Source organism: Taeniopygia guttata, chromosome 19, assembly GCF_048771995.1.
Source record: "Taeniopygia guttata chromosome 19, bTaeGut7.mat, whole genome shotgun sequence".
NCBI classification, from domain to species: Eukaryota; Metazoa; Chordata; class Aves; order Passeriformes; family Estrildidae; genus Taeniopygia; species Taeniopygia guttata.
This window is the reverse complement of record NC_133044.1, coordinates 4779046-4801487: the sequence shown is the minus strand read 5'-3', so window position 1 is coordinate 4801487 and position 22442 is coordinate 4779046. Positions and strand designations below refer to the sequence as shown.

The 22442-nt window shown below is 51.9% G+C and overlaps 2 protein-coding genes across 5 annotated transcripts; both read right to left on the bottom strand.

The window, feature by feature from the left end:
- Positions 1–710: 710 nt before the first annotated feature.
- On the bottom strand, positions 711–4305 carry RILP (Rab interacting lysosomal protein). 3 transcript variants are annotated; one of them, XM_030288086.4, is made up of 8 exons: positions 3991–4305; positions 3426–3549; positions 2878–2999; positions 2517–2708; positions 1964–2127; positions 1758–1880; positions 1317–1400; positions 711–1005 (listed from the first exon to the last, which is right to left on the bottom strand). In XM_030288086.4, the coding sequence occupies exons 1-8, from the start codon at positions 4222–4224 to the stop codon at positions 846–848; spliced, it is 1203 nt and encodes a 400-aa protein (XP_030143946.4). In that variant the 5' UTR covers positions 4225–4305; the 3' UTR covers positions 711–845. The 3 variants fall into 3 exon arrangements, with proteins under 3 accessions (XP_030143946.4, XP_030143947.4, XP_072793335.1); XM_030288087.4 differs by having other exon boundaries at positions 711–957; positions 3991–4275; XM_072937234.1 differs by lacking the exon at positions 1317–1400 and having other exon boundaries at positions 3991–4276.
- Positions 4306–4308: 3 nt separating this feature from the next.
- On the bottom strand, positions 4309–22396 carry PRPF8 (pre-mRNA processing factor 8). Of its 2 annotated transcripts, none has more exons than XM_002197291.6 (43): positions 22278–22396; positions 22074–22183; positions 21832–22000; positions 20960–21124; positions 20660–20878; positions 19815–20027; positions 19575–19700; positions 19391–19496; positions 18707–18897; positions 18406–18525; positions 18139–18328; positions 17845–17964; positions 17373–17507; positions 17147–17276; positions 16638–16834; positions 16325–16531; positions 16072–16235; positions 15632–15758; positions 15315–15507; positions 14791–14978; positions 14334–14572; positions 13695–13841; positions 13285–13495; positions 13081–13197; positions 12750–12997; positions 12400–12579; positions 12019–12154; positions 11254–11423; positions 10850–10979; positions 10512–10658; positions 10168–10328; positions 9443–9634; positions 8651–8888; positions 8289–8417; positions 7610–7723; positions 7323–7496; positions 6915–7108; positions 6366–6605; positions 6138–6279; positions 5799–5939; positions 5471–5610; positions 5117–5319; positions 4309–4593 (listed from the first exon to the last, which is right to left on the bottom strand). In XM_002197291.6, the coding sequence occupies exons 2-43, from the start codon at positions 22171–22173 to the stop codon at positions 4439–4441; spliced, it is 7008 nt and encodes a 2335-aa protein (XP_002197327.1). In that variant the 5' UTR covers positions 22174–22183; positions 22278–22396; the 3' UTR covers positions 4309–4438. The 2 variants fall into 2 exon arrangements, with proteins under 2 accessions (XP_002197327.1, XP_030143921.1); XM_030288061.4 differs by having other exon boundaries at positions 22297–22395.
- Positions 22397–22442: the final 46 nt, after the last annotated feature.

The following is a 22442-nucleotide window of genomic DNA, read 5'->3' as shown; positions in this document are numbered from 1 at the left end:
AGGAGGCACAGCCATTAGGAGAAGGGTAAGGGAAATCTAAGAGCATCATTCCCAAGCAGAGAGCAGAGGCTGCAGCCAGAACCTCAGAGGAAAAACAAGAGACTGATTTATTTCCAAATTAAAGAAAGTACCTGATCTGAGGGGTACCAACTCACCCCCATGAACACAAGGATTATTCCAGTCTGCCAAGTCCCAGAGGTGGCAGGAAGAGGTGCCAGAACAAAACTGATTCACCCCATGCCTGAGAAGTGCAGGAGTGGCCCTGGTGGTGCTGATCCTGATGGCTCCTGGACACCCAGTGCAGTGTGCTCAGCCCCTCCCAGCCGTGTGGGGACCCCAGGACAGCCCAACTGGACCTTCACATTGCAGGGATTGGGGAGCTACAGACAGAAAGGGGTGAGGTAAAACACCCACAGAGCAGGATGGGGCAATGGAATCATGGGCTGCGAGCAGAGGGGTTTGCTAAAAGCCACCAGGGGATGGGCAGATCCCTTCTGGGGTGTGGAGAAGGAAGAGGGTGCAGACCCCCACCATGCTGAGCTGCAAGCAGGGAGCAGTGGGGAGGGGGCACAGCTGTGAGGGCCCCTCTGTAGTTGATCTGTGGGCACAGTGAAAGGGTGGCTGGTGGGCAGAGATGCCCAGAGGTGCTGAGCTGTCCCATGCCAGGCTGGCAGCCCACATCCAAGTGTCCCAGTGGGTTTGCAGGCCCCTGCCCACGCTGTGGCTTTGCCACCACCACGGCACAGGAAAATGCCAGGGCTGCTGTGCTGTTCTTGAATCCACTGGAAGAAGAGGATCCAGGGAGTTCTGCTGCGAGGACAGATCCTGCTCCCGTTCCCGTGGGGTCAGAGTGGTGCTGTGGCTCTGTCAGGGCTGCTGGATCCTGCCTTGCTCTCTCCCTCTGGCTCCAGCTGCGTGTTGTCCAGCGAGTCAATGATTTCCCAGGTTCCGGAGCAGCTGGATGTGGGGGGATCTTTGCTACTGCCCTGATACCACAGCCCAAAACTGCAGAGAGAGCAGATAAGAGCTGTGGGGGAGAAGAACCTCCCCAGGGAGGATGTGGAATCCAAACCTCCCTCTGTGGTGGTGGCAGCAGCACACAGCCTGGCTGTGGGCCCTGGGAGCGTATGTGGCACCCAGGACAAGGCAGATCCCCCTAAAACAGCAACTCTTGTTTTGGCAGCATCCCTGCCAGCCCTGCACCAGCCTGCTGACTCTGTTCCCATCATATCAAAGCTCAACAAGTGCCAGGACCCAGCCAAACCCCAAACCTCTCCACTGGCAGAGCCTCCCGTCCCTGCCAGGAGCAAACTTACAAGCTCCTAATTTTGGAGTCTGGAGGCTGAGCATCCACACAGTCTGTGCCATGACCTGGGAGCCAGGAGCCCTCCTCTTCATCACTGCACAAAGAAATGGGGTAAACCCGCACTGAGCCACAGCACCAAGTGCTGGAGCCACTCAGGAGTTTGTCCAGTGCTCCCAGTGCCACCACCTCACCTCCCTTTTGTCACATCCATGCAAGGACAAATGGCATTTAGCCAGGCCATGCCTGACTACACCAGCTGCAGCACAAAGCCCAGCCCCTGTGGCACAGCTATGCCAGAGCAACACTTCAACTGCAGATATCAAACGTTTGATCTCTGGAGGGAGGAGGCAGCTCTGGGCTTGGGGAAATTCTAATCCAGGGCATCAAGCACATGGAAACACTGGAGCAGGCCAGCCAGTACCCACCCTGCACGGGAGGATCCCTGACTCACCTGCTTGCCGACTCCTCCGTTGTTCCCAGCATTTTGGCTCTGATTTTTTTCCTCTGTTTTTTGATATTTGACTTCATTGCATCTAGAAAGAAGCTGGGAATTCTCTCCTCGTTCAGCAGCTCCCTGGTAAAAAAGCAGCCAGCTGGTTAACCAAGAGCCTGGGGAAGATTCTGCCTGACTGTGGTGGGAGCAGGGACAGGACTCACCTCTGGTAATAGGCCAGCTCCTCCTGCACCAAGAACAGGTTGGTCTTGAGCTCATTCCTCTCTTGCAGGATCTGCTGCAGCTCCTCCTTGGAGAAGTAGCAGTGAGCAGGGCTCCTGTCCCCATCCTGGTGCTGCGGCTCCTTTGAGGGTGACAGGGCTCCCTCCTGGAGGGCACGGAAAGAGAGTCAGCAGGCAAGCAGAGACCTCAAAACCCCCACCCAAAGGCTGAGTGCACATGGAGGCAAAAATGGAGAAGTCCCAGAAATGTCCCCATCTCAGCCAGCAACCACTGCCATCACCACACGTGGCAAACCCCCCTCATCCTCTAGGTCCTATCTAGTTTTAACTCCCACCACCTCATCTTGCTCCACCCGTAACAGCTTTTACAGAGAAGGTGCTAATGGCACTGCAGACACCACACTGCTCAGTTTTCAGCAGTGGGGTTGCCTTGAGTAGCCACGTCTGGGTGTGCCAAAAGCTCCACACAAGGCTGGGAGTGCGGGGTCAGTGTTGGTGGTGCCCAGCAGCAGAAGAGGCCACAGCTCAGACTCACCACACCAGGCTCTGGCCGCCAGCTCTCCGGGGCTGTCCTGCTCCTCCTGCTCGTCTCCCTCTGGCTCTGCAGCAGCGCAGCCTCCAGGTCTGATTTCTGCTCCAGAGCACTCTTGAGCTGGGCCTGCACCACGGCCACCTTGTGCCGCAGCTCCTCGTTCATGGCCATGAAGCGATGGAGCTGTTCCTGCAGCTGGAGGGCCCAGGGCAGCCAAAGGTGAGGCAGTGCCCCCAGCCAGGGACACCAGTGCCACCTGCCCCAGCAGCTCAGCAGCTGTGACAGCCCAGGGGAGAAGATGTGACACGAAAACAGGTCCCCAGGCCCTTGGCACACCACATCCCTGAGCTCCCAACGCCCTCACCGCCTCCGTGTCCCGGCTCTTGCAGACGATCTCGTGGGCCTGGGCACGGAGCTCGTCCCTCTGCCTGTCCACCACCTCCTTCAGCCGCAGCATCACCTCCCGCTCCTTCCGTGCCGTGCTGTCTGAGACCAGACAGGGTGGACAGGAGTGAGAGTCCCCAGGGACTCCCCCAAACCCACTATGCTTTGAAGTTTCTCAGTGCTTCTGCAAAGTCTGACTTGTTCCTGGTAATCTCACAGTGGAAAGAAGGGAACTGAGAGTTTTAGACCGTTCCTGGCACCATCCTTGTGTTGCCACAGCAGCCCAAACCCTGTGCCTGCCTCCACCACCCTCCTTGAGGCTTTCAAGGTGCTCTGGAGGTTTGGGATCCCTGTGATTTGCAAAACAAGGTAATGCCAAAGCTCCCTGCTAGGACAGGTCTCCAAGGTGAGAGAAAGGAGAGCAGCATTCCAGGCTCCAGAAGAACAGGTTCAGCCCTGCACCCAGCCTGCCGCTCCACAGAGACACCCTGTGGCATCAGGGGACCCCAAACCCACGGGGACACGCACCTTCCTGGGACTGGCTCTCCGCCAGCTGCCCCAGGAGCTGGCGGTTCTGCTCCTCCAGGCAGGCCAGGCGGCCGCGCAGGGCTCGCTCCCGGCGCTCGGCCTCCCACAGCCGCTGCTCCGGCTCCTGGGGACGGGGACAGCGGGTCAGAGGCTTCCCAGGGGATGGGGCACAGCGGGGTCAGTGCCACCACCACAGAAAGCGGGACAGATGGGTTAGAGCCATGCCGGGGGGACAACTGGGCCAGACAGGACAGAGCTATCCCAAGGGATGGGGGACAGCCGGGTCAGAGCCACACCAGACAGGGATAGCGAGATCAGAGCCGTGCCTGGGGATGGGGGACAGCAGGGACAGCTATACCCTGGGAGAACGGAACAGCCACACCGCAGACATCCCGGGGGATGCGGGGCAGAGCCATCCCTTGGGAAAAGGGAACAGCGGGGTCGGAACCGCACCACAAACTGAGGGACACCCGCGTCAGCCCCATCCTCCGGGAAAACGAACAGACGGGTCGGAACCATCCCACAAAATGTGGGACACCCGCGTCAGCCCCAGCGCCCCGCTCACCTCCGCCTCCTGCGGCCCGAGCGCCGCCGCCGCCTCCCCGTCCGCGGCCGGCGGGGCCACCAGCGCCTCGAGCAGCTCCAGCAGCCGCACCACGGGCGGCACCAGCCCGGCCACGGCCTCGGGGCCGAAGCGGGCGGACAGGCGGCGCAGCTCGGCGCCCAGCGCCCCCGCCATGCGGTAGACGTGCGGCGGGGCCAGCCGGGCGGGCGGCGTTCGCCACAGCGGCTCCGCCATGGCCGCGCTCGCCCCGCCCGGCCCGGCCCGGCCCGGCCCGCCCCGTCCGGGGCCGCCCCCGAGGCGGGACCTCAGCGCCCGCGCTCCCGTTCGTACAAAATTTATTGAGAGGAAAAGTGGGGGGAACAACAACGCGCGGGGTGCGGGAGCACAGACGGGGAGAGCACGAACACGCTGTTGAATATCAACAGTACTAAGAGGGGCGCGGGCAGGATCAGGCGTAGAGATCCTCGCGGTCGGCAGAGTAAACCTCCCCCTCCTGCAGCAGCGCGAAGTTGAGGAAGTGAGAGGGGCGATGGACCTCGTGGTAAAACTCCTTGGGGTTGGCGAGCTGCAGCTCGTACTTCATGTTGGGGTCGTGGCGGACACCTGGAAAAGAGGGAGTGTCACCCACCTGAGCACCCCTTCTGCCCCCTCCACCCTTCCGCGACCATTTTCATGCCAGGAAATAGTTCTAACCCCAGAAATCATCCCTCTTTGGGTTCCTCCCCTCAAGAGATTTGCAGTTCTTTTATGCTAGTCAAGTGTTCTGTCACTCTCATTTCCTGACCCCTTCTCCAGCTGCCTGTGGTGTTCATGATACCAGGACCTCCCTACGGGGAACAGCTTCTCTCTTGCATTTTCCATTATCTCTGCTGCCTGACAGGGATTAATTATTCAGTGGTGACAGACCATGCACTACCATCCAGACAGACATGGGATCTACTTTTCCTCTCGAGCCACTAAAAAAAAAAAAAACCATTAAACTAACTTCCCAGTGCTTGTACTAAGGAAAGTTCAGGGCACAGTGCTGGTATCCCCTAGTCCCTCTGAGGAAGTTTTGGGGTGGGTAAGGAGCTATTCCCTCTTCCCCAAGCTCCTCATTTCCCCTCCCCTCCCCAGGCCAGCTCACCCATGAAGTTGTAGTTCCAAGAGCCCTGTGCTGGGACCATGAAGAAGCCAAGGAAGCGGTCGGACAGGAGCATCTGCACCCTCTCGTAGTGGGAGGGGAGGTAACCCTTGGGGTTGTTGCCCTTGTCCGTGTTCTGCCGGCCCCACTCGTACCCGCTCGGGGTCAGTTTGTAGGCTGTCAACGTGCAGGAGCCAGGGGTGAAACTGAAAAGGAACATGAGGCAAGTCAGACTCACCTGGGGCAGAAGAGGGAAAGCAGGAATGAGCCAACACTCCCTTTCTGCCAATTTTGAGTTCTCCAGCTCTGCAGCAACACCCTCCTCAGAGGGCCACCAGAAGCCTCGCCGCCCCTCACCTGCAGGTGATGATGATGGTCTTCTCCCCATCCCAGGAGGGGTTGTCAGCCATGACCTTGGCGTGGGTGGTGACATCCTGTGGTGAGAGCTGAGGGGACTCGTTTGGTTGGGTGTGAATCCACCCCAGAGGTTCCATTTCCTGACAAAAAGAGTGGCAAAAAGGACACTGAGATCACAACCTTCCCCCCCACTTGATCTCAACCTAGTTTGGCTTCAGACTGAGCCCTTTCAGTCCCACAACTACAAAAGACCAAGGGAAGCTGCTCCACCACCTCAGGTCCTTGTTACTGACCTTCCACCCTCTCTGGAAGCTGAACCTCAACCCACCTTGAGATACTCGTGCTGTGGCAGCTGCCCTGGGAGGTGCACGGTCTGGTGTGTCCCCCACTGGGGCACCATCACAATGCACCGGATCTCCTTCACCTGGGGGTTGTCTGGAGGGCTCACTCCATACAGGTAACCTGCAATCTAAAACACACACACCTGCCTTAGAAGGCCAGAAGAGATCTCTGTGTAGCTGTGCGAGTGGGAACTCCTCAATACCTGAGGAGAGCATCAGAGGGATTCACGTGGACAAACCACAGCAGGTTCCCAGCTCTGCTCCAAAAGTTGCCCCCTGGTGTGTTTGAGTGAGGCACAACGGTAACAAACTCCCTGCACACTCACCTGGGCACGCAGGTCTGAGATGCAGATGAACTTCTTCAACACATTTTTGGGAAGAATGTAGGTGTAACCAGTCTCCTTTATGTCATCTGATGAGACATAGATGTGGTTCGTCCGCAGGTGGAGGTTGGCAGCAGAGATTGCTCTGTGAGGAGGAGACCATGATCAGAGGGGGCACAGATCTTCCCTGAGCATTCCAACCCTTTCCAACATCCCTGCCTCCCTTCCTACCTGACCCTCCACTCAGTCTTGGAGGAGAAGGTCTGGGTTTCGTAGTTGCTGGTGGTGGAGGTGATGATTTCATCCCCGTGTTTGTTCACCGTGCGGGTCTGCGTGGCCGTCAGCTGCGACTGCTCCTTGGTTTGCTTCTCGATTTCTGCAATCTGCTGCCTCTGCTGAGATGGGGCAGAGATCTCCATGCCCAGGATGATGTCTCGGATCTCTGACTGGGTCAGGGATGCAACGTTCACGCTGGAAGAGAAAATTCACCCAGGTCAAGTATTTCAAAATACATTCTGGAGCCTTCTCACCTTCAGGCACGAGCTCAGAACATCCAACTCTGGGCACTATGAAAAAAATTAAACCACAACTTTTTAAACAAAAGAGAGGCCATGACCATATGATGCTTGGATCAATGATTTGGTGCAGACATTTTTATCTGCCTTACCAGAAAATTATTAAAATTAACCAGATCTCCTACAAAGCTGAGAGTGCACTGACAAAGGCCCTTGGCCACAGCTTTTAGAGCAGGAAGGAAAGGCTGACAGGATTATGCCTTACTTGTTCTTCTTGCCATAGTCAGCAAGGATGAGATCCTTCAGCTGCACCTCCACCTTGATCCACTCCTCATCTGTCAGGGTTGGCCAGATGTGGTGAGGCTCAGTGATGGTTGTCTTGTCTGGCTTCAGGATAACTTTGGCTCGATCGTTATTCACGTGTAGCGCCCGGAGAATCAGGATCAGACGGGAGAATGCCTTGGAGATTAAAAGGAGATGGAGTTAGGAAGAAGAAAATTAAATGTACAAGGTCCTAGTACAGCATTCTTCGGTTTGAGCACATGGGAATTGCCAGGGAAATCCATCTAAAGGAAAATCCAGGCAGATTCAGAGCCAAGTGCTCCCAAACAAATCATCAGGGATATCTGAGGCCTTGGTTCCTGCGAAATGCAGGAGGCACATCTGTGCTTACTGTGTAGGAAGAGATGGTTTTCAGCCAGTCATCATAGAGATTGAAGAGAACCATCTGGGGTTCAGTAGCCTTCAGGATGAGGTCACCAAACTTCTCCACTTTCAGACAGGCCTGGAAGGGCAGCTGCAACTCCGAGCCTTTGATCACAATATTGGGGAAATCCAGCAAGTGCACCTGGAGTTCATCAAGAGGAATTAGCTCACAGCTACTGCAGAACATCACAGGACACAGAACTGTCCTGTTACCTCCCACAGATTTTACACATCCTCACGGAGCTGCAGCTTTACCTCAAGTGGGTCCAGCATGCCCTTCCGTGTCACTATGATCTGCTTTGGCTGCTCCTCCACGGGAAGGGATCGGATCAAGGCAGCCACTTCTTCAGCAGTCTTCCACTTGGCCAGCTACAGAAAGACAGCAGGGTTAGAGAAGTATCCCCCTGCTCTTCAGCAGAGCCTCCATGTCTCTGGGAACCAAAGGGACGCAAACCAAATTCTAAAAATACGACTGGAATTTATGGTTTGTTCCAGATCAGTGACAAGGCCCAGCATCTCCTCCTTACTGATCACAGAGGGCAGTTCCCATTCCTGGAGCTCAGTTACTCCTGAGTGGCTCAGAAAAAAACAGCTGGCTACTCCACCTCCCTGGATTTGCCACCTGAGCTTTCTCACCACACTGGATGTACAGCCAAGTGCAGGGTGAATTTTGTAACAAGGAGCACAGCACTGCTCCTCAAGCTCTGCTTGATGATGTGGGGTCTTTACACCTCAGAGCTTCAAATCCTTGTGAGCCTCAGAGCCTGTGCTCCTCCACTTTTACATCCCATGCTCCTGCCTGATCACTTGGACTTTGGAGCTCAAAACTCATTAAGAGGCAGGAAGATGAAGATCTTTGTGATGTCTTCTGCTCAAGGGGGTGTCCCCAACAGTCAGAGCCCACCCCCAGGTCACATCCAAGGCACAGCCCTACCTGTCCCAGACGCTTCTGTCCTGCCCACACAGATGTGTGGATGATCTTCAGGAAGAGCTGTCCAGTTCTGGGATTGAAGATGAAAATGGCTCCATTGATAGGTTTTGTGGTCAAATTCCCTTCAAAAGTCTGAGGAAACAAGCAAGAGTGAGAAGTGCAGGGAGATAAATGGAGCCCACCCACACCTTTACACAAGAGCCAACTCTCTGTGTGCTTCGAGCAGGAGCTGTGTGGGAAATATAAGAGCTGCTTTGTGCACACTACAAAAATCTGGGTCTGTGTGTTGACTCCCAGGATTCCCATCATGCATGGAAACTTCCACCCCATTCTGTCCCTTCCCTGAGACACCCCTCTGGCCTCACCTTGTGGATGGTGACTCTGTACACATTGGTGTCATCCACGAACCAGATGATCTGGTTGGAGAAGAGCTCCCCATAGTTCTGGGAGGACAGGTAGGGCTCCGTGGGCTCTGAGGAGTAGAGCTGCAGCCCTTTGCGGATTCGCTCCCTCAACACATACAGGGCAGGGTTTGCTTTCATGATTTTGGCCATGGCCTGCTGGATTAGAGGTTTGCTCCCAGGGAACCAGTTCCCATAAGCACTGAAGGAGGAAACAAACAGAAGTTGTTACTATTAGACCTGAAGAAGCAACAGTCCCACTCAAGTCTTTCCACACAGCAGCCAGGCCCCTTTCTACCTGCTGAAAAATACAGCTTTGTACTGCAGTGTGGCATTTGTAATGCCCCTGGGAGCTGGTCACCTATGGCTTTTAGCTACACCTCCTCAGTGGGAAGCCACAGCACACACATGCTGCAGTCCCAGAAAAGCTGCTCCTTCTCCAACAAACACACTGGAGAACTGATTTCTGACTTTGCCCCTAGTTTCCAGTGAGAAATGGTGTCCTTCAGCTCCAACAACAGTCTGACAGAAATATCCTAAGAAACAAATAATTAATGAACTGAGGGAACTGAACCACCACTACTGAGCAAAACTGGGCAACTTGAGATGCCTTATCCCACTCACTGCCTATCTCCAGCTTCTGCCTTCTCCCCTCATGCTCCTGCCTGGAATACAACCCAGTCTGGAGATGCACTAATACTCACAAACTACCAATTCCAGCCCTGGAAATGAAACCACAGAAGGTGCAGCTCTCACCTGTGCAAGTTGTAGGCCAGATCAATGGCAATGAGCACACCAGTGGGAGAGGGGTAGATGCTCATGTTGTCTGTGGTGTAGTCCAGGAACTTGGCCCTGGCGTAGCGCTCGATGTCGTGGGAGTCGTAGTCGCCCCAGCGCAGCTGGATGTCAATCCAGTACTTCTGGGTGGTGGTGCTGTCCATCACATCCCTGAGGAGAAAGCAGGCCACAACTAGTTCATCTTGCACTAAATTCTCCTGCTGTAATTGTCACCCAGCATGGACACTGCAGCCAGCTCATACCCACATTCCACCCTGGAAAGGGACCCTGCTGATCTCCTCGCACAGCACTGAATGCAGAGGCTATTGAAAGGTTTAAACAGAGCAGCAGTGAGGCCACTGCTCTGTAGGCACGAGGGTCATCTCCCCCAGGGACTGTCTGGTGAGAATTCAGTGAGAATTCTGGCCCTGGGCCGGCTCAGCTTTGTGGGGTTTCCAGAAGAACATTCAACAGCTCAGGGAAAAGTTCACCCAGAGGAGAGAACAGAGGAAAGGCAGAGCTGGTGTTTTGCAGAAGGCAGTGCCAGGAGTTGCTGCAACCACCTACCCAAACAAACCCTGTGCTTTGCTGGACACAGTCTCTAGTGTCCCCCAGAGATGCCCAAGAGACACAGAGGCTCTGGATGACAGGCTCAGCAGCTCTGCTCTGCAGGGAGACTGAGGAGAGGGAAAAGGGAAACTCACTTGGAATCTGCCAGCAAAGATGGACGTGACACATTCCACTTGTAGGAAGCAAAGAGAAGGATATCTGCACACGAGGAGTTCATCTTGTAGGACTTCCTGGGATGGATTGTCTCTTTTTGCACTGTCTCAATCTCCAGAGCATCCAGCTCTTGATCAAACACCTGGGGAAAAGGCAGTCAAAGATGAGATGTGTTCAAGCAACACAGATAAGGAATCTATCCTCAACAATGAGGTAGTCAGGAAAATTCCATTTTCCATTTCTTCCCTTTCTCTGCCAAATTGCTGAAGGAAGACTGGCCCTGCTCCAAAAGGGCACAGGAACAAACCAAGCCAACACTGCTCACCTGACACAAATCCATGACAATGCTCTCATGGATCTTCTGCCACAAGTGAGCTCGGAAAATCTGGATGAGGGAAATCTTCAGCGTGGGGATTTTGCCATGCATGAAAATCCCTGTCAAATCCAGCTGCACCTGGAACCCAACATACACCTGCAAAGGAAAAGGAGCTTGAGAACACACAACAGCACAATGGAGGCAATTTTTTAAAATGGAGCATCTCCTGCTAAGGAGGTTTAGTACCTCTCTAAGAGATGTTCTGAGAATTAATTGGATCAATTAACTGCTCTCATTTCGGTGGAAAAGTGTTGTCTGCCCTTGAGGGACAAACATCAGCTACTTACGTTGGCTCTGTTGATGGTAGGAGACCACCAGAGAGTGAATCTTCTGTTTGGAATTTGGTTCAAGCCTGATCTCTGGGCATTTGTCAGCTTCTTCCACTTCATGGATTCCTCAAAGCCACTGGCCTTCTCCCTGGAAAGGGCAGACGATCAACTGCATTAGATTCAACTGAATGAGATGTCCCTCATCTCTAGTGCCATGTGTAACAGACACAGGGATCAGCCTGAGGTGGGAGGGTTGTTTCATGCTAAGAAATTTCCATGGGTTTCTAACAAGTTCAGCTGTAGCCCCCTCCTAGGTGCCCTCACAACTGAACTACACAACGTTCTGAAGCAGCCACTGAAAACCAGCAGAAACTCAACAGAACCAGCACAGCCTGAGCCCAGAACATCCAAGCTCCTCTTACCAGAAGAGACCCTCCCACGTGGGGAAGTAGGTGCCCTTGAAGAGTGTGTGCTCCAGGATCCCTTCCACGCCGCCCAGGGCCTGGATCATGTCCGTGCGGTAATTGTTCAGGTTCCAGAGTTTGCCGTCGTGGCGCTGGTGTGTCCACCAGAACGGGTTCTGCTTCAGCACCTGGAGACAACAGCGAGCAGATCACTCACCTGCCTGCACTGGTGCAGGAACCAACACCACAATGATGCTCAGTGAGCAGGAAAGAAGCCTCATGCCCTCAGTGCTGGCGGACACAGCTCACCTACAACACGAGTTCTGTCAGTATTACTCTGCAATTCACACTGGGTGGAACCTCAGGTGATATTTTTATCTTTCAGGGACTGGCCTTCTACGAAGCTGTCATTAAAGGCTTTAAATAACAAATTATTCCACTGTAACTTAATATTTTGGAATGTTTGTTTTGGGATAATTGTTTTTCTCTCTCCAGAACTGATTCTCTAATATGTTGTTACTCTCTAATTCATTATTCTCTAATGTGTTTATTGTGGTTTTCTACAATACACTGCAATCTATCTAAATGATCCCAAAGGGCATAAGCTACAAATTCTGGAGCATTTGGTTCCAAACAGCCTCTACCAGTCCCAACACAGGGCTGTAAATTCCTTCTGCAGCAGAGAGACAGAAGTGCACCTGCAATAATGAAAGGTAAAAGGACTTTGTGTGGAACAGGTATCTGAACTTCATATTCAGGTGAAGAGAAATTCCCTCTCAGTACCTGATACTGTTTGAAGTCAGTCCTGACTCTCCATCCTTTATCATAAGCCAGAGTGTGCCGGTCCTTCTGGAAAAGGGTGTTAATCCGAGGAATTCCCCTGTCCCACGAGTCCTCCAGATCCTCCAGCGTCAGACGCCTGAAGAAAAAAAATCCCCAGGCTTTGTTACCTCTCAATTTACAGCAATCCAATAATGAGTAGTTCAGATGAGATCACAGAAATGACAGAGAGGCCAGGGATCTAGCAGGGGATGCTAAAATGTGAAACCTCCTCCAGAGGTTAGGGGACAGCATTGCAGGTACCACATTGACAGCAAGGTCTCCACAATCCCCAGGCAGCATAAAACTTCCCACTGCTGCCTGTCCTCCCATACATGGACACACCTGTTCTGGGCTATAGCCTCCTGTCGTTTCAGGGCATACTCTGCCCACACCCTCTGAGAGTCGATGAATTCACTCTCCCAGGGCTGGATGTAACGGTACAGATTTGGGATGAGCTGGTCCTCCTCATGGCTCATTCCCGAGCGGAAGTGAGTGATGCCAACATCTGTCTGCTTGGACCACCTGGAGCAAAGGGACAAGAATGAGGTAGGAGGACCTGGCACTTCCCTCATCACTGCCATGAGTTACTGTAAAGGCAACACAGCTCTGTACCATGGCATGGTTTAGCACTCTTGGAGGATTTTTAGGGGAAAGAGCATCAAGTCATGCGGAATTAGAACAGCACAACTCACCTCAGGTCAGACTGAGGGATGAGAACGTGGCCCATGGAGAGCATGCCCAGCCCCCCCAGTTCCTTAGGGGTGTAGAACACCACAGGAGGAAAACGGCTGGGCATTTTGGAATTCAGGCCAATCTTGATCCGAGTCTGGATTTTATTCTCACACTTCACCAGCAAATCAAGCAGCTCCTGAGTATTTACAACAGCTTCCCGGAAATAAGTCATCAAGCCAATCAGAGCTGTGTTCCATTTATTGACAATCTAGAAAGGAAAGGAAAGGATCAACTCCTGGCTAATTTCCAAGCATCTGCAGAAAGCTGTCATAGATCTCCCTCTCCCCTTACCTTAGTGAAGGTTGTGGAGCCAGAGGCCATGAGAATCTGCCTCACTCTGTTGTGAAACCTCTGCATGGACTCATCATCCACACGCAGGAAGCACTGAGCCGTGCGCTCCTTGGTCACCTGGAGAGCACAGAGCCGTCAGTCCCCTCCTGGGAGCCCCTCTCCAACCCATGGAAACCCCACTGAGGGATTGCTCTCCCAGCCCACCTCGTTCTGCAGGTTCCAGACGCCGTCCTTGTGGGTGAACTCCTCGTAGCTGGTGCGGCACTTGGGCAGGATGCGGCACTCGAAGCCGCACATGTTGAACAGCAGGTTGGGGTTGTCCTTGCTGTACACGGACACGAAGCTGTTCTCCCACTGCACCGTGGTCACCGAGCGGGGCAAACGGTTCTTGATATCCCAGAACACAGCACGGCCACTGGAAAACACCACGTGCACAGTGACACATCACAATTTGCCCAAATAACAACTGGGCAATGTTCTGGAGCTTCCCTACTATTTCAGCACAAACCCCTCACTTCTCCCATCTCATCCTGAGCATCTATCAGTCTCCAACAGTTATTTATCACTGATTTCCCCCTTTTCTTTCCCACCTTTTTCCCAGCTGCAGCACTTACAGGTTCACGTCGTGCTTCATGAGGCGCATGCGAGCATCCCGGGGCCAGCACTTCTTGTTGTTGTAGCCCACGATGTTCTCGTTGTTGGGGTCGGGGTGCTCTGTCAGGTACCGCTGGATCAGGTCTCTTGCCTCGTCAGCTGTAAACCTGGAAATGCATAGAAAAGGATCTGAAATTACATGGTTGACTTATTAACACCATCCTGGCTAGAAAAATAAGGATTTAATTAGGAAAAATTGTTTGTCAGCTTTTTTTTTTTTAATCCCATTTTTGTGTCCTCCCAATGAATGGGGGAATCTCATTAGCACAGAGCAACTCAGGGTTTGGGTTAGCCTTCCATGAAAAGACAGAAAAGGCTGATTTTTCTCTCAGTCTCTAATTTATCAGATCCCTAATAACTGAGCATATTTCTATTGGTCATTTGTGTTTCTTGACATTGTTGTGTTTCTTTTGGTCGAGTGAAACTGCAGAAAAGCAAGAGGAGGTATGTGGACATCCAGTTATCCATGGAAGTCTGTCAATTCAAATATTCCTGATCTTCAACAGCAAAGGGAACAAAAGCCAGGAGCAGGAGCATATGAAATCTGCCTTGCCTTTGTGTTGAGCTGGGGAAAGCAGGGCCCCAGAGATAGATCTCACCTGAAGAAGATGTGAATCCTGTCAATGTATCTGCAGAAGAGGCGAATGGGATGGGCCACCTCTGTGGCAATGTCCTGGAAGCTGAGGAAGTCATTTGGCATCTGGGGAGGCCCAGCCATCTCACTGGCCCTGTGCAGGCCCAGCACCAGCAGGTCCATCACAAGCCCATAGTACTGGACAATGAAGGAAGCAAACTGCAGCCCACGAATAATCCCGTAGGAGTTTGTGTGATTCATGTCCTGAGGAGATGAAGGGGAATTGTGAGAAAACACATCCAAACACAGCAGAACCCTTTCACTTGAGCAGCTGTTCTTCAGCACGTCTCAGAAGGGTTTTTTGACTCCCTCATCACTTTTCTTTGGCAAGTCTTGTGTTCCTTCTTTGCCACAGGGCCTGAAACCTCCTCCCTCATGGGTCCCTTTTACCACAAACCCCATTTCCTGACAACAACCATCACCTTGTAGTTGATCACCACGTTGTTCTTGGCTGTCATGTAGTCAGCAATGTTGTGATCAACAATGAGACGCAGCAGCCTGTTGAGCAAGGTCAGGTCAATCTTCTCATACATCTTCTCGAACCGAGATTCCAGCATCACGTTGCATTCCCCTTCACTCGTTTCCCAAACATCCTGCAGGTTATTAATGCCTGAGGGAACAACAATGTTGTGTTATCTGACACATCAGAGCACAGAAGCAGCCACTGGACACATGAACTCAACACAAGTCCTGCAATGCCTGATTTTTCAGGCTCTGGATTTTCCAGTCTATCCAGAAGTGGAAGGAAAACTATGTAATCAGCCATAAATGCTGTGCAATCTGTCCTCCTCCAGTATATACACATGTATTAACCTACAAAATACATCTCTGATTGTAATTATTGACTGCAAATTGCAAAACCAAAATTCAGCTCCTAAGGGGACTCATAAGACAGAATTCCCTAACAAGAAAAATCATTTTTGCATGGAACCAAAAGCCCACTGACCTTGGCACCACTTGTACACCAGCAGTGGGGGTGGCTCAGTGTCAGCAGGTTTGATCCAAGGAGGAAAGAGCCTTCGCTTATCGGCCTCATACCACAAGTACTGATCCAGATAAGCATCTGTGATCTTCTCCAGGGGCTCAACATCATAAACAGGGACCAAGTGGCTGTAGAGATCCATGAACTCAATTCCCACCTTAAAGAAAAAAAAAAGGGGGAAAAACTGAAGCTGGTAGTTCAGAGAAAACACTAAGTTTCTGTGCCATTCAGCTTCTGAATGCAGCATAACATGGCTGGGCTTTCACCAGGCTTTCACTCACCTCCTTGAAGGCTCTCTGAGTCAACAGATGTCGCTTGATTCTGGACAAAGCTTCGTGGGGATTATCATAAGCCTGCTCAATCAAGCCCAACTCCTCTCTCTGTGACTGATTCAGTCGTGATTTCACACTGAAAACAAGGGAGAACAGCTCAGCACCTGCACACAAACACCCTAATGGCCACTGCATTAAACTGATGAATGATAATGTGCAACCTCTAATTCTTCACAATCCACATCCCCAAATTTGCAAGCATGGCAGTGGTTTTGCCCAAGTGACAGAGCCTATAAGAACTCCCAGATAAACTGGCAGTACCAAAACCAACAGCTTTACCAGTCCACCAGGGTAGATTTTAAACCATACTTCATCACAGGAATAATGGATAACAAAACAGAAGCCTTTCCCATTGCTCCTGAAGATCGAGATCATTTCCCACTGCTTACCTGTAAGCTTCCTTCAGCCTCTCCAGGGCTAAGATCAGCAACTTGGTGTCATGCTTGTAGGACAGTGGGGGGAAAGGAATGGGGGAGAACCTCCTGCTCTCCAGCCAGTGCACTGTGGTTGTGTACACAGCAACGGCCTCTTCTGCGGTGATGTAAGGCCCATCCTGCAGAACCACACCACCAGAATTAATCAGTGAAAGCTTCCCGGTGAAAACAGCATTAATTTGGGCAATTTCAAGGAGGACAGAAGTACCTTCAGGTAATTATGCTGCCGTTCCTGCTCAGCTTTCAGGTAGAGTCTGGTCAGCCTGCCCAGGTTCTTCTTACAGACGGTTTTGTCGACAGTGGCTCCCCGGCGGATCCGCTCCCGGTTGTAGTGAGCTGTGTTTGTCCACCAGTCAGCTTTGGCCTTCACGTACCTCAGGATCATGTTCTCAATAGGAGTTGGCAGCCCTGGCACCTGGGAAAGGACAGGAACTTGAGAGAAGAAGGAGTAGGAGCTTTCCAAGAGCAGCTGCGCTTGGGTGATGTTAGAACTGAACCCAAAGGCCAGGTGAGAGATTTACCTTCCAGGGAATATTGGCCTTCCAGCACCGCCAAGCCTCGCTCAGGTGCTGCAGGATGGTTCTGGCTTTGTTCTGCTTGATCCCTTCTGGCATCATGTCCAGGATGTCATGCATCACAGCTGCCCTGAGCTCCAGGTCAAAGTGAGACTCCACGCGCTGCTTCGTGACAGTCTTGGCGACACCCTTGGAGTGACGGCCTGGAAAAAGCAAAGTCCTTCAGGAATTCTGATACCACCAGGCAGTGATTCTCCTTCCTGATTCAGCAGTGCATGGAGGTGCAGGATGTCTGGAGAAATTATACTGCCAGGAGTCTGGAGTAGATGGCAATGGAGCAGGAAATCCCACTTCCATTTAGAATCTGTTCTGGGGGCACAGATCTGGAAAGAGCTCTACTAGTCAGTGGAACATGGATAAAGACCACCAGTATAAACAGGAAACTGGCTGGCAAGCAAATTGTATTAATCTTTACCACACACTCCTCCCATGTGCAGGATTTACAGGGTACTGACCTTCAAACTGCCTGGCCAGCAGATTCCCCAGCCAGCGTTCCAGCAGTGGGGTGATGCCCCTCATGAAGAACAACCACACTCTCCAGCCTGGAGCCCAGAAACCACAGCCAGGACCTTTGCCCACAGGCCCCTGGTGGAACAGAGACATGGTAAGAGCAGGTCATTTATTGACAATCCAGAATCCCTCCCCTGTTCCTCAGTTTACATGGAGAAAGGTGGAACTCACTGTGTTAAACCTGTAGTAGATGAGATGTTTCAGGTCCTTGCACATTCGAATCTGCCTCATCAGTTTGTATTTGTACCGGTACATCCCTGTGAGCTGACCCACGTGGGCAAAGATGTACTGCAGGCCATCTGCCAGCTGAGACATGGAACACAGGCAGGGACAGGGACAACAATCAACACCTCAGACATAACCTCCAGCAGACAAGTTTATTGGACAGAGTGTATCAGATCATACAAAGCTCCTAATGCTGGCTCAGACAATGTTAAATTCTTATAAACTAATATAAAAGCAGAATTTCAAACAATACTGCATATTTTCATTGTTTCATTCCATTGTTTCCCTTCTTCTCCCTAACACTGCAACATTCAGCCACTTTGTGCATCCCATAGAAACTATTTCCCATATAAAATATTCCAATTCTCCTCTCAACTTCTTCTCACCACATTTAAAACCAAAAAACCAAAAAGCTTACCTGAAATGCATCCACATTTCCCAGTCTGTACTGGACATGGCTGTCCACCACCAGCTTGGTCAGCCGCAGGACCTCTCGGCACAGATGGAAAGCGTTCCCAAAACGGGATTTTTTTCTTTCCTGGAAAAGACAAAATATTCAGGATTTATGGAACAATGTCACAGAAGAGTGAAACAACTCAAATTTGGTCAACAACTGAACAGCTGAGGCACTGTGGCCTCTCTTTCCTCACTGGCTACACAACAACCTCCACATAAACTCTGCTCTTGTGTACAACAGCACGTGGACTGATACCTTTGTGGTGAGGGTCTTCACAGGCTTCAGATTGAAGTTGTAGTCCAAGTGAAGGTAATTCAGGTTCTTTCTGTGGATCAGCAGGTTCAGCATGTTGTAGCCCTGGCGACAAACTTGCAGGCCAACTTCCACCCAGTCCAGCTTGGTCGACTGGAAAAACTTGGTAGCCTTGAAGGAGCGGAACAGGTACCTGGAGAGAGCAGAGACCACAATCAGCTCAACCCCCTCCACAGATCAGCAGTTCCCAACCGAACAGAGCCCACTCACCTCTTCTTCTGGGCCTTGGGAGGTCTGTGTTTGAGTGCATTCAGGACATAGTATTTCAGGAGCTTCTGGTAGGAGACTCTCACCTTGACTGGCTGTCCTGCTGGGCAGTGCTCACGGTACCTATGGATAAATCACACTCCAAAGCTTCAGCTAACTCACATTCCTTAGAGGAAAGTCTCTAGAAACTCTCCTAAAAGCTCTAGAAACCAGCCAACACAATGTCTTCATTTCACATTCTCATCATAACAAGGTCATAATGAGATGATGACTACATCAGCCCTCACCCCAGGACACAACTCACCAGTTCTTGACCAGTGGGATGTCAAGAGCTCTCCGGGTCCTGCCAGACCTCAAGTTGAAGGGTCGTGGGGCCCACAGCAAGGCAATGCCATTGGCTGTGTTATCAGTGTAGAGAGGGGTATCCTTCAGGAAAGGCTCAACAAACTCTGGCAACTCAAACTCTTCATCATCATCAGGCAATGGTTCCTGGCTCTGAAATACAGAAGCATCACACAAGGTGTTTACTGGTTGCTTCAGCTCAGTTTCTCAGCCAAGCAAGTTAAAAATCCATCTCTGCTGTCATGGAAGGAGTGTGGCTGTACTGAGCACGAGAGAAGCAAAAAGCACTCAACAAGGCAAACTGTGGCTATCAGACCCTGAGTTCAGTGTTATGGAGGTAATTTCAGGGAGAAGCCAGCTCCATGAATACACCAAGGGCAACCAGAAAGATAAATTATCTGTCAGAAGACTTAAACACTATTAATTAAACATTAGGCTTCATTCAATGTTTAACTGGACACAAAAACCAAAGGAGACAACTTTGTGCAACTCCAGAAATAGAAGACTAAAATAACAACTGTGGATTTTTTTGTCAAAGGGCTGCTGCCTTCTCCTGAAACATCTATGTTTGTCTGCTGCTATCAGAAGACACTAAAGCCCCCTACTTCCACACATAGGGTTTATCACAGTTAACCCAGTGACTCACCTTGACAGAATGTCTGTGTGAAATGGGGTTGATCAGAGGATCGAAGTAAAAAGCTGGGAGGTCAGGATCTTCTGTTTTAATGAAAACAACGTTTGGAGTATGATACCTGCAACAAAAAAAAAATGCATTAGAACCTCTGACAGCCTTTCCCTCCTCTCCTGGCTCTGGAGGCTGCTGCTCTTACCAGGTGAGGTGGACATGGTGGGGCAGGTTGTTGTACAGGTAGGGGAAAGCGATTTTGTACTCTGTCCTGATAGGCTGCCTGATGATGATTTTGTTGATGTCATTAAATTCATTCCAGTCTTCGTCCCTTAAAACGAGACAAGAAACTATTATGCAGGCATTCAGGGTGAGAGAGACAGAAAACATCCCATCAGTCCTCTCCTAGACAACAACTCATCTCTCTCCCAAAACCAACACTTACTGCAGATTGATGTCCCTGACGAGGGGCTCAAACTTGGGACCTCCAGGAATGGCCATGTTCAGTGCCTTGGAGGTGAAGAAGGCTTTCAGGTCAAACAGGTAGAAGTAGTTGTCATCCACCAGGTCAGTGAGCAGCTGGTTGGCCAGGCGGTACAGGGTGGACATCATGGGGAGGGTGAACTGCCAGCGCTGGTACGTGGAGCCGTTGACATACCTGGGAAAGCAGAGCATGGACACTCCAGACACAGAACAACCAAACACCTTCTGACACCCATGATTCATCAAGAACAGATATCTGGGTGTCTCTAGCCTGAAAAAAAGCTGTTAAAGACCACTCTAGACTCCTCCTGCCCAGAAAATGCTGGCTGCTCCAGTTCCTCTCCTCCTCTGTGTCTCAAGTGACACAGAACATCTGGGCACCTTTAGCAAATTGCAAATTCCAGCTACACAATGCAGGCTGTCAGCATGGTCAGAAACATCAGTTCTAGCAGGTAAGTGGGTAACAGGCCTCCTGGATAGAGGAGCCTTGCTGGATCCTGAACCACAGAATCCCAGAATGGTTTGGCTTGGAAGGAACCTTAAACCTCATCTTGTTCCAAGCCTTCCACCATCCCAGATTGCTCAGAGCCCCACCCAACCTGGCTTTGGACTTCTCTGAGCAACCTGCAGGCAAAAGATGCAGCTTTCCAACACTCAGCTTTTCCCTCCCACCCTTGAGGGAAGGTTTTTCTCTCCTCACCAACATCACACAAAGGTTACACACTGCTCTGTGCACGTCATTCATGCACTGTTTGTTTTTTTGGTTTTCTCCCCCTCCTAGTGAATGGTGCCACCACAGCCACGTACTTCCTGTTGTCCTTCAGAGGCTGGTGGTCATAGAACCAGTCCAGCACGGGGGCATCCTCCTCTGGATCCAGCTCCAGCTGAATGGCTTCCAGGGGCTCCACATCCAGGATGTTATCAGCATAATCCAGAGGGGGTTCTTCATCGTCAAACGGGGGGAATCTCATCCTCTTGAAGTGGCGCCTGTCCCTCTTCTCCCGCCTCATCATAATCCACATGGAGCTGCAGGAAATCAGGGATAGGTTAAAAGCAGGGGGATTTTATGGTGGGTGCAAAAAGGTGGATGAAGCAGAAGGCACCTACCCCCACTGGGCAATGTAGACAGGCTCGATGACCCAGGGGATCTCGTTGACAAAGGAGATGGCGCCGGTGATGTGGTACAGGACGGGAACGTCCCGGATCTGCTCCCAGGGCATGGGCATGTTCTCCAGGAGCTTCAGTACAGCGTGGGGCATGTACTTCAGAGCACTGCAACCACAAACCAGGGAAAACCACGCTGGAGTGGCTCTCAAGGACAGCCAACCACCTGCCACGAGCCCAACAACCTCCCAGTTTTCCCTAGGAACTGCTCATCTGCCCTGTTCAAAAAGCAAATCCATTAATTTCCCACTCTACCTCTGGACTATCAAAAGGTTTTTTAGTGATTTGGCTTTCAAGAATGTTGCTAACAGAAAACGAAGTTTTTAAGTTAGTTTCTAGAGTTTTTTAGGTAATTGTAAGTTATTGCAGCACACCATGATGTGCACTAGACAGCTCTCTACCCTCAGACAGCACTCAGGATGCTTTTTAATCTTTCAAAAAACATTTCACACTCTCCCCAACTCCTTCTAAGACACTGTGTTATGCAGGGTCATGTTTTTTCTCATAAAATCAGAGCAACAATTCCCTTTGCTGACACTCCTTTGCACTGATACCTCACAGCAACAGATTGAGCTACAACTGAAAAGCTGAGAATCCCATCATTGAAGGGGCTTCCTCTTCAATGATGAATTACCCAGGCTTATGTTTTTTCTCATAAACTCAAGGCAACAACTCCTTTTGCTGATCCTCCTCTGCACTGACACCTCAGGGCATCCTCATTGAGATACAATGTTCACAGAAAAAACTTTTGGAGAAGGATCTCTCCCTCCAAGGCAGCAGCAGATCCCCTGTGCCCCACACCGGGGATCCCTTACCCCAGGTAGACTCGCTTGTCGTGCCGGAACTTCCTATTGGTCATGTCGCCGTGGTCGCGGATGATTTTGCGGACATGCTCGGGGGGCATATCCTCCTTCTGCGCGTCCACGAAGCCGAATTTCCTCTTCTCCGCGTAGCGCTTGGCCTGCAGCTGCTGCCACTTGCGGGCTGCGGGGACACAGAGGCGGCGGCTCAGGCCCTGTCCCCCGCGGAGGCTCTGGGCTGCCGGGGCCGTACCCACCTTTCTCCTGCAGCTTCTCCTCGGACATGTAGTCGGGCAGCGGCGCCAGCGGGTTGGGCACCGGGGCGCAGCCGCCGCGGTACGGGAACACGGCGGCCATGGCGACGCAACTGCACAGAGAGGGTGGAGAGGGGCTCAGCGTGAGGTACGGGACCACGACGGGGCCGCCACCGATCGCTCCCCCGCCGCTCCCGCTGCCCTCACCGGCTCCCGCTGCCCTCACCGGCAGCCGCGACCCCCGCGCTCCGCCACCACAATGGCGGCCCCGCACCGCCGCTACCGCGCCTGCGAGACCCGGATGTAGGCGGGACTCGCAGCGCGGAACAGCCAGTCAGCTTTCAGGAGATCTGACCGACAGCAGGTTTATCC

Excerpts from the sequence above, each read along its gene's own strand:
- PRPF8 (XM_002197291.6), bottom strand. The coding sequence starts at position 22,173 with ATGGCCGCCGTGTTCCCGTACCGCGGCGGCTGCGCCCCGGTGCCCAAC. Across the intron at positions 16,532-16,637 it reads AGGCCAATATTCCCTGGAAG|GTGCCAGGGCTGCCAACTCC; the intron begins GTAAATCTCTCA and ends GTCCTTTCCCAG. Across the intron at positions 10,659-10,849 it reads CTACCATCAACAGAGCCAAC|GTGTATGTTGGGTTCCAGGT; the intron begins GTAAGTAGCTGA and ends TTTCCTTTGCAG.
- RILP (XM_030288086.4), bottom strand. The coding sequence starts at position 4,224 with ATGGCGGAGCCGCTGTGGCGAACGCCGCCCGCCCGGCTGGCCCCGCCG. Across the intron at positions 2,128-2,516 it reads GGCGGCCAGAGCCTGGTGTG|GAGGGAGCCCTGTCACCCTC; the intron begins GTGAGTCTGAGC and ends CGTGCCCTCCAG. Across the intron at positions 1,006-1,316 it reads GACTCCAAAATTAGGAGCTT|TTTTGGGCTGTGGTATCAGG; the intron begins GTAAGTTTGCTC and ends CTCTCTCTGCAG.